This window comes from Conger conger, chromosome 1 (genome assembly GCF_963514075.1).
Source record: "Conger conger chromosome 1, fConCon1.1, whole genome shotgun sequence".
Taxonomy (NCBI): domain Eukaryota; kingdom Metazoa; phylum Chordata; class Actinopteri; order Anguilliformes; family Congridae; genus Conger; species Conger conger.
The window spans coordinates 26693649-26709214 of record NC_083760.1 but is presented as its reverse complement, the minus strand read 5'-3'; the positions used below and the strand labels follow the sequence as shown (position 1 = coordinate 26709214).

The 15566-nt window shown below is 40.6% G+C and overlaps 1 protein-coding gene across 7 annotated transcripts in view; it reads left to right on the top strand.

Annotated features, from left to right (window-relative positions):
* Nucleotides 1-4731, top strand: part of LOC133108615 (kelch-like protein 29) — a 155325-nt gene extending 150594 nt beyond the window's left edge. For all 7 annotated transcript variants that reach the window (XM_061218275.1, XM_061218259.1, XM_061218226.1 and 4 more), the window contains one exon: nt 3689-4731. In XM_061218275.1, coding sequence (XP_061074259.1) covers nt 3689-3872 — 184 coding nt within the window. In that variant the 3' untranslated portion in view covers nt 3873-4731. The remainder of the gene's footprint in view (nt 1-3688) is intronic.
* The last annotated feature ends 10835 nt before the right edge of the window (nt 4732-15566 follow it).

Genomic DNA, 15566 nt, shown 5'->3' with positions numbered 1-15566 from the left:
AAAAAATTAAAAAACGTAATTCCAAAAAACATGTGGGCTTAATAGATACATGCGCTTAATAGAGACACTTACCCTTGCCGCAGATCTGATGTCTTGTTTTCGTTTACTCTGTACTACAGCCTCCACTATATTTTATACAGTACATTCTCTCCAATGGAGCATATTATGCTTGGGTGGGCTTCTTTGCATTTTCTTTGTTAAATTAACTAGTAAGATATGAATATTACCTGTTAAGTAATATTCTTGGCTGGAACTCAAATAGGGTGGGAGAATGTACTATCGGTAGGTAATAACAATAATAGTAAACTTTATTTGTATAGCTCCTTTCATACATGGAATGTAGTTCAAAGTGCTTGACATTGTAGCACATCAAATTAAAAAGCAGAGGTAGATTAAGATGGTAATGAATGCATAAACAAAGGCATTTAAGGTACATGAAAATAAAATGAAACAATTAAATAAAAGATACATTAAGATGGTAAAAGTGCATACATAATAGCCTTTAAGGTACATGAAAGAAGGTAAGTGTTCTGGGGAAAGTCCAAGTATGAACCAAAAACAACTGCTCAATCTGAAGACACGTGAGGTTATTCCTATGTCGAAATGCAGATCACATACAGTGCCGTCTTAAAATATTAAAACCATGATTAGCATTTGGTCATTTTCAAGGTCGGCCGAGGGTCTGGAAGCGCGTTCACAGTTCCCAGGATGACAAGCTCACGGCCTTGGAAGAAGCCAAAAAATATGCTGCCTAGCTGAACTGTCATTACTACACCGTCCACTTCCAGCCACGCCAGCATGCGATTGCGTATTACTGTATTTTTTTGTTATTACCCATGGTGCCGTGCTGCATTTACATGTAATGCGTCCACATCAGAATGCAGCAGACCCCCTCATTATTGATCATGAGGCTCCTTCTGCTGTGTGCGTAAATTGAGTGCGTTGGATGTTTGCTCGGGAAGAAATCACAGAATAGCTGCTTTTCCTGAAATGTGCTTTACACGCCTTTCTGTGATTCTGAGCCACAATGGCAGGAGTTATCATTACGCTCATCATGAGGTCTGGGAATTTCTCTCAGACTCTGAAACCTGAATAGTAAACAACAAAATCAGCCCAGGGAAAAGGGAGAAGAACATTAGATCTGCATTTATATGTATTTGTATTTGCATGCATTTATATTTGCATACAAATTTCTACTTGCTTTCTTTAAAATATTTCCCCCTATTTTTATTTACTTTTCTCAACATATGAACATCACCAGTTGTGCCCCCTCTTGAGTAATGCTATTCCACCCACACCGACACACCAGGGGCACTGCAGCTGATGCACACGTATTCCTCCAACACTTTCCACTGTAATCCAGTGATTATTTTACACGACAGGCACAAGCTTTTACGCAAGGCAGTTGGAGGGGAGGTGACATGTGGTTGCCTTTGGACAGCTGTTGCATTGTTAGGAGGAAATTTGGTTTTCAGGCTAAGACCCATTGGGATTCTAAGATGGTTTAAGGTGGTTTAAGCTGTATTTCTAGCTCATCATAGCTGGTCTGTGAGTGGTCAAAGCTGGTCTCTAGTTGGACAAAGCTGGTTAAGCTGGTAGAATAAGCTGGTTGACTAGCTGACTATGGACTGGTCAACTGGTGAAGTGTCAAAAAGCACAGCCGAAACCTACTAGTTATATTATTATTATATTATTAGTTATATTATTGGCAACAACATTCCCAGAGCAGCAAATATAAATGTAACATCATTATCACAAGGATACGCTAACTCTGCTAACCAAAAAACAAAATACAAATTCTAAATGCATACAGTTTACATCCATAAAGAAGCCCAGGAAGAGAGAAATAAAAAAGAAACAATAAAAATGTTACCTAAAACCATACAAATACCATTAATTGAGGAATTGTGAAGGTGCTAGAAGTGGATCTGCAGTGAAGGGGCGGGATTGTAGCCCAAGATGTAGTAGTGGACGGCCATCTTGACTGAGCGCTTGAAGTCGCTTGAAGCTTGTTGAATGGAGACATTTGGCCAGGCTTGTATGGTCTGAATATTGTGGTGGAGCTGTTCCATTCACTGCCCTATTAGACTAGCGCCAAGGTTTTATATTTGATGCTCGCAGTAACAGGCGTCAATGAAGTGAGATGATTAGGGGTTTGGGGACAAGGTTGCATTCTCCATTAACTGCATGAATTTAGTGGTAAAAGCAGGGAGACAAATGTGAAGGGAATTGTTATAGTCTAGCTGTAAGAGCACCTGGGCCTTGACTAGGAACTGGGCAGAGTAGATTGTGAGGAAGGGGTGGATTCTTCACATGTTCTATCAAAAGAATCTGCACACCAGTCTGACTGCTGTTGAACTTCACAAGCTGATTCCTTTTGTAGCCGTGCTCCCTCCATGGGATTTAGTTGGTCCAGGGTTCTAACTGGTCTTCATCCGAAATGTTCTGCCAAGTATGGCCTGAGGCTGCTTTGGTCTGGGTTTGAATCCCAACGGCTTCACTGCGTTTCCTCCCTTTGCATAATAAAATTACAGTAACTTCCAAGGCCCTACACCAACCTCCGGGTGAATTTTCATCCAGGCCCTCCATTGTTTTTCATTTGGACAGTGACACAATTATAAAGGGCTGTAATTCATACGCAGTGCACTTCATGTGGATGGACTGACAGTACATATTTTTGGTATTCACATCCATGGTGTCAATCATATCGGAATTCCAGCCCTTTTAAATTATCACTGTCCGAATGCCTACAGACTTCACTGTATATAAATTATATATAGTATATAGTAAGCCGATATGCTTGCTATATCTTTTACACAGTACTGTGCAGAAGTCTTAGGCACCCTAGACTTTATTATATATATGTTTATTTTTGTGTGTGTGCTAGTATAAGAGAACACATTTGAGATTTCCAAATATGCATTTTTCAAAAGATTTAATTGTACTTAATTTTAAAAAGTAACATATTACTGTAAGCAATTTGCTACTTTTTATATAAAAACTTGGTCAAGGCTGTCTGATATCAGAATCAAGAAGCCAACCAAAGTCTGCAGAAGAACTGTGGCAAGTTCTCCAACATGCTTGAAACAACCTCCCTGCTGATTGTCTTAGCCAACGCTGTCCTGCAGTTCTATATCTCAGAGAAGTGAGGTCCCAAAAAATATTGATTTTATTCAGTTTTTAACTATTCTGCCAAATTACTAAAATGTAATGTAAAATGTATAGTACGTTTATTTAGGACCTTTCATTGAATTCTTTTTGAAAGAATCTTATCTGTACAGAATGTTATACAGGTGCCTAAGACATTTGCACAGTACTGTATAGTATATTAATATATGACACATTGTGTTGAAATGTTTTAGTGATCAAACTTAGAGACTTAGAGCAGCTCTACTCAATTCCAGGTGTCTGCAGGAATTTGCTCCTACATTGCACTACACCACCTGATTTCACTCATTATTTTACTTGCTTGGTTCAGATAATAAGCTAATTAGTGAATTAAGTGTACCGCACTTTTGAAGCCTGCAGGACGTGGAGTTGAGTAGTGCTAACTTAGAGGATAGAGGATAATATCAATCCGTGAAAGTTCCTGCTCCTTTCTGCACTGAGGCTATGTACATGCATGTACCTGTAACATTACATGCGATGGCGAGCCATGTAAGACTCAGGTTTTTCTCCACTCCTCCAGTGCGGCGATCATGGATGGAAAGATCTACGCAACCGGCGGGGTGGTGAGCAGCGAGGGCCCGGCCCTGGGAAACATGGAGACCTTTGACCCCAGCACCAACTCGTGGACGCTTCTCCAGGGCATGCCCTGCCCGCTGTTCCGCCACGGTTGCGTCACCATCAAGAAGTACATCCAGAGCGGGTGACCCCGCCCCGGTCACGCGGCCGCCGTCCGGAACAGACGACTCGGTCTCTGTCACACAACCCACGTTCAGAGTGGCCCATCCTATGAATGACATCCAGAGTGGCTTACTCAAACCTGCCCTCTCCATCACACGACACGCCATCCAGAGTGTAAGACTCCGCCCCCATCGCGACTGGACCACGGCCCCCCTCCCCACACTGACCGCCCCTCCCGCACACAGACGTTTGAGTGTTACCTCTCCTCTCCTAATGGCGTTCCCTGTGCCTCGGCTGTATGATATAGTGACCCTTCTCCTACCAGACCTGCGGGCAGAGCAGTGCCGCTTGGCCTACAGCCAGCCATCTGTACCATTGAAGCCCTCCAGCTTTTTCCATTTGGTTTCGCTCACTTTAGGCCTGGCGTTTCCAGGGTTGAGGGCATTCTACGGAGAAGTAGAAGTTCCCCACTTAATGACTAACTCAACGGACTGCAGATAAATCGCAGGCCTGTTACACAACATAAAGGCGCCAATTAACCTGTTCCTAGGAGAGGTAGGTTGGCAGGTTTAAAAAATGAGCCATTTTGAGGTACCTGTTAAGCACAGTATGGCCTCCTCTGCAGACAGAATGGGAGCCCCTTCCTTTACGTACTGCTGCAGAGCCGTAATGGCGGTGCTGCTGCAGACCAGAACAGGTTTGTCCCATTAAATGACCTTAGCAAACGGGCGAGGCCATTTTGGGCCAGGGTGGGGGCTTCCTGATTTGGACATGAACACGTGGATCACCCCTTCCATGCCAAAGCACAAATACCCTGAGGTTCAAAGGGGTCTGTTGTGTTGTCTTTTTATTTTTAATGTCTGACCCCGCGGGCTGGGTGGGTGCAGTGGGTTTTTTTTTTTTTTTTGTGGGGGGGGGGTGGGTGGGGCACTTTGTAAATTACAGAAGGAGAAAAGTTTTATTTTAAAAACTCACTGTGATGCTGTATAAATGTTTTTTTAGGTAAATGGATAGTTAGAATCAGAAATACAGTAAATGTCTAAAAAAGGACAAATGTGAAATAAATAGTAATGCATAATCTCAAACTGATGTGGGATCTTTCATTGACCTGTGAATGACGCATGCTTTGACACATGCACACGTGCATTCACACGTGCACCCCCACAACATATCAAAGTAATTGGACTGTTGACTTCTCAGCTGTTTCTGATTAGTCAGATGTATTCAATATTTTCCTTAGGGCAGGTATAAGAAAGCTTTTAGTATCTAGTCTTGATTCTAGGCTTTTGATTGCCTTATTGGCCAAACAATAGGCTTACCAAAACAAACTGTTTGGAACATCATTACGATTATGGATTTGGAGGCATTTAATTGAACTTGAGCAGAAAAGATGCTTCTGTACACTCAAGAATTTATTCTACTGTTGCTATCAGCAGTCAAATTGTCCCTCTGGTACAAGTCAATCTTGGTCTCTACTGTCCACTAGACCTTTCCTGAACTCTGCAGTCACTTTTAGGTACTTCTTAGCAAACTGGAAACTAGCATTCCTGTCTTAAAGCGAACTAGTGGTTTGCATCTCGCAGTGTCGCCTGTAGTTCTCTTTGTGTAGTTGTCTGCTTCCTGAAGAGTGTTTCTGATCTGTCAGACAGGATGTTTTTCCTTCTTTATGGCGAGAACAGTCATCAACTGTAGAGGTCTTCCTTGGCCTACCAACCTTTTTACAATTACTCAGTGCTCAGTGCTCTCTTTCTTCTTAATGATGTTTGGAACTGCACGCCGGTTGTTTGGCCTATCTGACTGTTTATTTTATTATTATTCCTCAGGCTCATAATTGCTTCCTTGACTGTCATTGTCAAAACTCTGGTCCTCATGTTGACTAACACCAATAACAGACTATAAATAACAGGCAATAAAAAGCCAAGAATCAAGACTAGATGCTGAAAGCTTTCTTACACCGGCACTCAGGGAGTATTTGAGTGTACACCTGGTTAATCAGAAACTGCTGAGAAGCCAACTGTCCAATTACTTTTGGTCCCCTAAAATTGGCGGGGGGGGGGGTTATCTATAAAAATAACACCTGATATGGATGTAAATACTCTCAAATTAAAGGTGACAGTCTTAGGGATCTGATTCTTCCTTCTTAAGATGGAATTCCATTTTCTCAAAATCAATAACCCACGTGAATCATGGAGATACATCCTGCTGTACTTACCAACTATAGGAGGATTAATTGGAAGACTGATACTGCTTGTTAGCGAGATATTTACTTACTCGTCACTTAGTTGCTCTCCTTGATCCCTTGGTTGTGGATACTTCCAATTAATCATCCTATTGCTGCAGAAGAAGTTGGTAAGTACTGCAGGATGTAGCAGGGGTTCAAAGTTATTATTGGCAGTGATGCAAACTCTGTGTTCGGTTTCTGCCAACAGCAGTTGCCCTTGATCCCACGGCAGCAAAGGCTCTCCGTCTCGGTAGACATGGTTTCACAGTTCCTACACTGGCACCAATTCTGTTCCCACTTCTCTGCTCTCTGTTAGCTTCGGCTGCCTCGTCCTCTGCTGTCTGTCTCTCTCGCTCACACAATTCTTTCTCTGTAAATTCCGTTTCAAAACTGTTGCATTTCTTCGTCAAAATTGAAAAGCTTGTCCTCTAGCTCTGCGAAGTTAGAGCTGTCCGACATATCTCTCAGGCTAGCCAAGTTAGGTTCCGTGATGTTTGCATGCTAACATTACCGTATTTTCATGGGAGTGTCATGTGATCACTTGGATGGGTGGCCGCCCATAGTCTCTGTGTTCAAGAGTGGAGTTTGAGTGCCTGTTACCTTCTAGGCAACACAGGCTGGAGATTCAAGCCCCTGGTGTGTTTACCCTTAGAAGTTTTGCCCCTGATTTTAAAATGACCTACCCGTAGAATGTTCAATGTAACTTGTATTGAATTTACTCATTGTTAGATGGCTGCATAAAAAATTCAATACCTAGAGATATGGTTTGGGTTAACATTGTAAGGATTTGGTGCAGTGTGATAATGAAAAATTACAATATTTGTTACATTGAGTTTACACAGGTACATTGTTGGAATCAGAGCATCAGTGTTACCTGATTCGTTATATGGCTACTACTAACATACCCATGCGCTTTATATTTCCGAATTGCAAATTTACCCAATTGGTGAAAGTGATTATTACTATGTAACTTGTGTACCTACAATATAAATACGAAGACTGATAGCCCATGACATTCACATGACAATTTTTTACATCTTTAGCTAAATGTTTTGATCTCAAATGAAAACAAAAACAAACAATGGAGTGAAATGTTCTTGTATTTTGGGTTATTATTGCATAGTAGAGGTGAACAAAACACATTACTTCACACAGCATTGACTCATACCTTTTATGAATTCAAATGTCATTGTAGTACTCAAAACTCTTCCAAATATGATCATTCCAAATATGATACATTTGAAAAAGTGTCAATATATTCTGGGAAGGACCCCCGGCCCCCATCTGGAGGCAATCTTTTTTTATTTATTTTTTCTGGGCTGATCACATCCCTGCAGTCTGCACTTTAAGCTCGTATTCATTATTTCAACTGAAATATAATGTGCTGGAGTACCAAAAAGAACAGAGCCAAAAGAACAGAAATTGTACCACTTTCCAAATACTTTGACTACACTGTATATACATGCACAGTACAGTACACGTACACACATAATTAAATGCACATATCAAATGCAGCTCATGTGTGCACAGGCATGCATGTAAATCCCTCCCTAATCCTTTCTTTGGGTGAGATGTCTATGTCCATTTTAGAGCGGGGGGAGGGGGTTTGAAGTCAAACTGCCCTTGCTCATTTCTCTGTTGGGCAGCGGGGTTGTGATGTGCTGCTGTTGATAAAATTTGCTTTGTATCTGGGCCTCTTCCCTAATGGCAAAAAGATAAACTTTGGAAAGTTGTTTATCACTTTCAATGTGACTCACTGAGGTCTCTAGCCACAAACATTAACTAGCCACAAACATGCTCCCTGACTGCTAAGTCAACAAAAGCTAGTTAGCAAGCTGGGATAAGATGCTAAAATGAGATGTTGCATATCAATATACAAATGCTTTTAATCAGTTGATGCTGGCTGTGCTTTTTCCTTTTTCTTTTGGTTTGATAGCTACTTTCTATGTGTCATTACAGTAGATACCAGCATTGAATGAAGCACAGTTGAACACTGATGCCATTATGCCATTTTACCATTATTGGTTGACACTGGTTGATCTTCTCATGATGTGAGTAATATGCTAACCACTGGCCCTTTTACAGTCAGTCAAAAAAATGCTGGTTCAACAGAGAGGTTGCTTTTGTAGGTGCATATCTGAAACTTGTGGCAAGGGGCGTTTATTGTGGAAGAAATTCAAATGGGTTTATCTGTCTGAACCTCCTTGAGAGTGAGGTGAGACAAAGCCAGTGCTGCAACCTCATCTGGTTACCATGCCTACGGGCAGAAAAGCGAAAGCATCTGTTCGGCGCGTGGCAGCCGTGATGTTTCTCCTTACTGGGAGGGGCGCGGTTGAAAATGAAGATGCCTGTCGAGGGCTGAAGTAATTTGCGGCGCGGGTGGAGTGAGAGTCACTGCTGTTTTGAGTTTACACTGTGCTGCAGAAGTGTGCTCTTATCTATCACGGCAAGAGTGGCTTTCTACGACGCCTGGGTAGATATCCACAGTAATTTGCATAGCTCTTGAAAGGAAGGGACTCCTGTATTTGTGAGATAACCGCCTCCCAACCAAACTTGCTGCAACTTCAGTCTTCCTTTTGGTTGGCTAATCTGCTTGCCTTGGCAGGTAGCGCGATGCCACAGTTCTCTAGTCACACTGCACTTCAGTTACCCTTATTACACGGACTACAGAAATTGTCAATCACCTCTGCATTGTATTGAACAATGACTATTGACCTTCCCCCCCCCTTGGTAATGGTCAGCTTGTTTCCCCCTGGTAGAGTCCGCATGCTGTTTCCCTCCAGCTGTGACTTCTTAACCAGGGTTGGCAAAACCTCCAGCAGCCTCTGTAGACCACTTAACAGAACATCCTGTACAATGAGCACTGCCAACCATTTTGTCTTTTACAGGAGGTGCATGGTCTCTGAACAGCTGGAAAGGCACAGGTGCGTACACTTCGATTGCAGCTTTAAAGTTCACAGCTCTCCCGGTGGTTATTTTCCAATATTAGAGCAGCTTGCTCTGGTTTTTACGTTCAATCTTTTAATCTCTATTTAAAAGGTGCTAAAATTGAGTTTCCTGGTGTCCATTGTGTTGTTAGTCATCCCTGTGAGATGTTTATTTGACAGTTTGCTGAAAGTTAGGTATGTCTATTGAAGCTATTGAATTTATGTGGGATTCCAGGTTGAGACCATAGATAAAAAAAGAAAATAATTTTCTGTTCAAATCTTTTCAGCATTTCATCTGTAATTAATGGGTGCACATTCTAGCTTGTTTTAATGAGATTCCAGGTGCAATCATGGCTCATTCAGTTATAATTAAACACAATTAAAAATGTATGCTCCAAACCAGAGAATTGCATTTTATGAAATTGACTTCTCAATTATTACCATGTCACAGTTAAGACTCATTTGGTGGAAACTAATGATATTTTTTTAATGAGTCATTTTTACCAAGCTTTTTATTCAGTCAAGGACCCAGGTAATATAATTTCAAATTCATAACCTCTTATTAGAATTAGAAATACCAGTCCTATTCAAAACAAAAATAGTATCATGCTTCGATGCAACAACAACCAGCATCCCACACAATTCTGGATGAGGGGATCGCTCCTTCTGTGGAGGGAACCAAGTTTCTGGAACCAAGTTTTTCCTGCAGTGTCTCAACTCTGGCAGAGCAGCCAGGAGCACAAGATGAGGACATCTGCCTGAAGACCTTGTCAAGTGTGTTCTTGTTTGTATTCCACACGCAGAAATGTGCTGAAACAAAATGGTTGCTGCTGCCATGTATGCATTTGTGAGTCTCAGTGTATCCAGTCATGCATACACGCATGCCTGTGCATGTTGGCTTAAAAAAGACTGACACATTTGAGAGTGAATTGAATTGTCTTCGGGAGAACCAAGGGCAGCGATTTAAAGAGGGTGATGGAACTCTGAACAGCTCTATGAAAATCATAGTGACCCCAAAACTCATTTTGAGTTCAGCCAAATAATGATTTAAAAATGCACTCCGATGTTACTTTCACTTTGACTTTTCAAAGGGGCGGCCGGTAGTGTAGTGGTTAAGGTAAATGACTGGGACACGCAAGGTCGGCGGTTCTAATCCGACCACAATAACGTCCGCACAGCTGTTGGGCCCTTAAGCAAGGCCCTTAACCCTGCATTGCTCCAGGGGAGGATTGTCTCCTGCATTGTCTAATCACCTGTACGTCGCTCTGGATAAGAGCGTCTGCCAAATGCCAATAATGCAATGTAATGACATCTTGATGTTAAAATCTTAAAAGCTATATTCTTTTCTCAGGGATTAAGACATGCAGATTTGAAAAACCAAGATATTTTTCAACAAAATTAAAATTAAATCCTAAAAGGCTTTTTACATAAACTAAACATAAAATGTCTGTGAAATTGGCCGCAGCTTACGATTGATGATGATGGAACGGGCCTCAAAAGTGATTCAATGTCTGTGTGTCCTTATATTCCAGGCTGTTCACCCTCCTGGACAGACAATACTCAGAAGATCATTGCATTGATCACTGCATTTCCACTATTCACAAAGGAGACCAATAATTTATCATATAATGGTACGGTCTGTAATGCAATTTTCATTGTAACAATGCACTCTGCACTTAAAGACAATTCAGTTCAAAAACTTCCCCATGCTAAATATACTTTATCTTCATCGATAGACTGTGGTAATAATTCTGAAAATCAGAATTATTGAAAGTATTGAGTATTGAAGTTTATTGAGTGATTTTTTTTATGATTAAACACAACCTACAAATTAGTAGAGAACGTAGCCTACTGGTTGTACACCGTCTCCGACAAAAAACAGCAGAAAATTGGATTAAAGGAGGGTGCATTTCTTTGATGAATGAAGTGTTTTTCTTTGAGGACAAATGAAGCGAGACCTCTTTGTTAATCTCCCTTTGGAACCGTCAGAATGAACTCTTCTGCAGACATCTATAAATGGGACAAATTCTTCTGCTGCATTCAGACATATTTATTGATGTGAATTCCTGCTAGACACTTCAAATGGGCCCTTCAGAATAAATTGCTGCTCATTCTTTCCGCCTTTACTTTTACAACTCCCTACTCCCCACCCACCGACAAAAAGCCATGTTTGGCACCGCTATTGTGTACCTTAATTCATAGTTCTAAAACCAATTTCTTTGTGGCTTATTTTGATGTGGCCTTGAATTTGCTCAGGATTGAGGTGATTAAAACTGAGATTGCGAGCATGCTCTGGGCTGCGAACACTAAGCAGAGATGAGTAGAGTGTGCTGAAACAGGGAGCCACTTCCACTTCCTTAACAGTCTATGAAAAAGGGTTGTAGCTGGACAATATGGTAACCTACCACATGTTTTTACGAACCTGAGAATGTACATGGAAAAAAAAGAAAATCATATAGAATAACTTTCCACCCACTCCTACACTCCAGCACTCCGAAAGGTTCCAGTAGGAACCCTGTGATTCTATAGAAGAACCCCATCTAGTTCAAAGGGTTCTTTGTTTGGCAAAATGGGTCATTGTATGGTTCATCAGACTTTGCACCTGTGACAGGTTCAATAAAGAGCTAAAAAGGATTCCACTATGCAGTCATCCAAATAACCCTTTCTAAGACTGTACTGTAAAGTTTTCCATAATTTGATCATTTGCCATTACTAGTGAGTGGAAAATGTGCTCAGAAGTCTAATCACTGATACATGTGCAGTAAGTGCCATGTTGTGCTGTAGTAGGTCGATGTTTCGTTGTGTGAAACAGAGTGGACCTTGGCATAGTAAAAGACAGTAGTTATTTCCTGGGAAATACGTTGACATCCAGGGCATAGACTGTTATTACGTGTTATCTAGGTCAGGGGTAATATTTTGGTGGGGGTATTATTCCTTTACACCAGGGTTCTGCTGCAAAAACTGGTCCAGGAAAACATCTGGGTCGGCATGTTCTGCTAGCTTTTGTTTTCAGCAGCAACCCGGTTAGACCCATGAAACCATGTGAGGTGAATTAAATGTTTCATCGATTGTTTTAATGAACCAATGAATTGCTGAGTTTTTAAGGCTTTCCAGATCTGGATTTGAGGACAGCTGATATAGTTGGTACAGTATGTGTTTATAATGTCTGCCACTGTGTGGTTGTGTTTGTGTAGTCCAGGTTTTGGTTTCTGCGTTTGTCTTGTTGCATGTCATGATGTTTTGTTTGGTTTGATTTGCTCTCATGTAATGATCCCCTGAAGGATGATAAATATAGTATTTATCTTTGCTGTTTCCTGCTGCAAAATGTATTTCTGTTGCCTGTCCATCTCCCAGCTTGGCTACTGTGTACTGACATGGGCTGGTTGGCACTTGTGGCCATGCCCATTTGCACGGCAGTTTATAATTCTGCTCTTCCTGGAGCAACAGCGGGAATATTTTTTTATATTTTCTTTCACGTTGAGTCGCTTTGTGACAATGTTTTTGCTCCACAGCCAGTGTTCCTCTGTACAGTACATCTGAGCACAGCCAAGGTTCACCTTTAACAACAGATGAGTACACACACAAGCACACACAACCTTGAGCACCTTCTATACATGCAGGTTCTATATTTCTGAAATACAGCCAGCTGCCAGTGCTGGATAGAAGCCGTTCTCCATCTGTACCAAGAATGCCCTCCTAATGTTAATTATTGCAAGTAAATGCTGCTAGGGAAATGAAATGCCACCCATGTTCCTAAAACCATGCCCTCATTATGTCTAAACAAACCCCTTTTTTAAATGCCCTGCAAGTGCTTGCAGTGTGGATGTGTCTGTGAGATGAGATGATTTTGTCTTTTTTTCGGCTGGGTTCTCTGACGTGACATACAGACATACAGTGGGCTCCAGAATTATTGGCACCCTTAATAACTCTTAATAACTCCGTTTACGCATGTTGGAAAATAAAGCAATGTCAATAACGACATAATTTTTTTTCGTTTGCAGAAGATTGCGTTTTGTGAAGATTCATCATTCGTCAATAATTCTGGAGCTCACTGTAGATATTCCAGATGTTCCTCGGCATGGAAACGCAAATCGCAGTGCAATCAAACTGAAATGTTGCACCGCAGTTTAATGTTATTCATTCATTTCTGAAACAAAATTTTACAATAGGTAAGATTTTTGTGTTAAAATATTGTTACAAGACCTCTGTAAATCCCTTCCTATCATTTAAAAAGCCTCACTGAGATATTGACTCACCTTCTACCTGTGTTTATAGTCCTTAAATTCAGGTTTAAAAATATGCAGTTGACGTGCCGGCACTCTGTACCAAAACATCTATAGCTGTACAATAATTCCAGCTCATTGGTTGAAAATTGGTTCTAATTGCCACAGCCAATGGCATTTCAACTTCAGTGCATTCACAGAGAAGGGGTGGTATAAACAGTGGTTTGAGCGTATTTGTTACTGCAATTCCTCTCTTGACCTTTAGAAGTCCGAAATGACCTATTGTACCTTTAACAATCTAGGAAAAAAGGTTGTAGCTGGCCAATACAGTAAAAACCAACCATATATTTTGAAGAAACTGAGAATGTACATGGACAAAAAATTTACATTATCAGTTTTACACCGCACAGAAGGGTCTTCAATTCCATTACGTAATGCCACAGAAATATTTGTCACCAGCCAGCAGTGTTTTCTCTCCACAGATTTCCAAACGTTCTCAATTCTGTTAGGTCCTAAGGCTACAGCGGGAGCAGGCAGTAATGACATGGGTGCTGTTCTCTTTCAGAATGCCCCAGTCTCTTCTGAAAGGTTAAAAGCATCCAATGTGCTTCAAAAGGGGGAAAGCAGGTTGTTTCCTGCCCTTTCATTTTAATGTCACTTTTTGTACCTCTCCAGTACAGAGGAAATAACGCTCCACTGAAGCTCATCCAAGGTGTCCCTACATTTAAACCGAGGGCTTCGCCAATGTGCATAAAAGCCACTGAGAATATTTGCTTTTAAGTATCAAGCATAATGAAATTATATGCGACCACTGCAAGGTGATTCATTCACACAGATACAATTACGGTGCCACAGAAATAATTGGCATTCCTTGAACGCAACCTTGTGATGTGAGCATATTGTATTAAATATTGTATTTTAAAAGATGGAGGTAGATCTTATGTTTTGCCCTTTCTTAATTGCACTCAGAGCCTTTTATTATTCATGGAATAAAATTGGAACTCTGAAGGTATGTCTCTGAGAGTTCTACTGAAGTCAAGGTTGTCAATTAAATACAATTCTGAAATAAAATAATGGGGGGAAAACCCTTCACATTCTCTCAACTCTAAAATGCAATGCCAGAAAGAATTATATATCTGTGGCAAGCATTCCTGCCAAGTACATGCTGTTTGTTTAGAGCCGTTTCAGAATACCAGAGAGTGTCGACAAGGCATGCAAAAATAATAATGTGCATTGATTGACTCTTGAAAAATGTTTTGTCCTTTCATACAGCCAATCCAAATGTAGGGTTCTTTTGCAGCCTTGCAGCTTTTTAGTCCCAAAAAGCAGCCAGAAATATTAAGAAGTATTGAATTTAATATGTACATTAAATTCTAGGCCCAAATAGCAGGCAGAAATATTAAGAAGTATTGAATTCCATATGTACATTAAATTCTAGGCCCAAATAGCAGGCAGAAATATAAAGAAGTATTGAATTTAATTTGTAGATGTAATAATGCATTATGTTTTTTTTTCATTTTTTTGTTTTTATAACTTCAAATCCTTTCCATTTTATTGGCCAATAATATTTGTTTTGTAAATTATTATTGCACTTCCCTAGTACCTCTTGCTAGAAGTATTTGCCATTACATTCTAGGGTAGGTAAGGGTTAATCTTTTTAAAGAAGATAGGCGAAGATTGGTAAATTATTATATATTACTATTACTATTCATTGAAATATGTTTTTTTACATTTAAGTTCAAGACTGCAATCATAGGACCAGATCTGACAAAAAGTACCCAAGATTACATTAATCTCAGTAACTTCAGAAGCATCTCCATTTGATGTTCCTGAGTAGTTCTCCATCAAATACAGTGTCATGAAAAAGTATTTGGCTACTTTCTGATTTCCTCTATTATTGCATATACAGTATGTCACACTGAATGGTTTCAGACAAATATTCAATAGAGGAAACCAGGAAGGGGGCAAATATTACTTTCCCAGCATTGTATATGAGGTTGTGAACAATATAGTTGATCTCATAGCCAGAAAACTTTGCATCCTGATACTAACTAAATCTATGTGCCACCTTTGATGTGGGTCGTCAAAATATTCTAATTGACAGGCTAAATAAGTGGGTTAGTCCTGACAGGATGTGATTATTACGTCTAGGTCCTCCTCTCAAAGAGTAAATATCACATGTGGTGTGCCCCATGGGTAAATTCTTGGACCTTTGCTGTCCAGTCTTTACATGTTACCACTGGGGACCATTATCTGAAAGCATGATGTTAACTTCCACTGCTATGCGGTCAACACCCAATTATACATATCCATGCCCTCAGATGGCCTTGATTGCACACCTTAATTTAC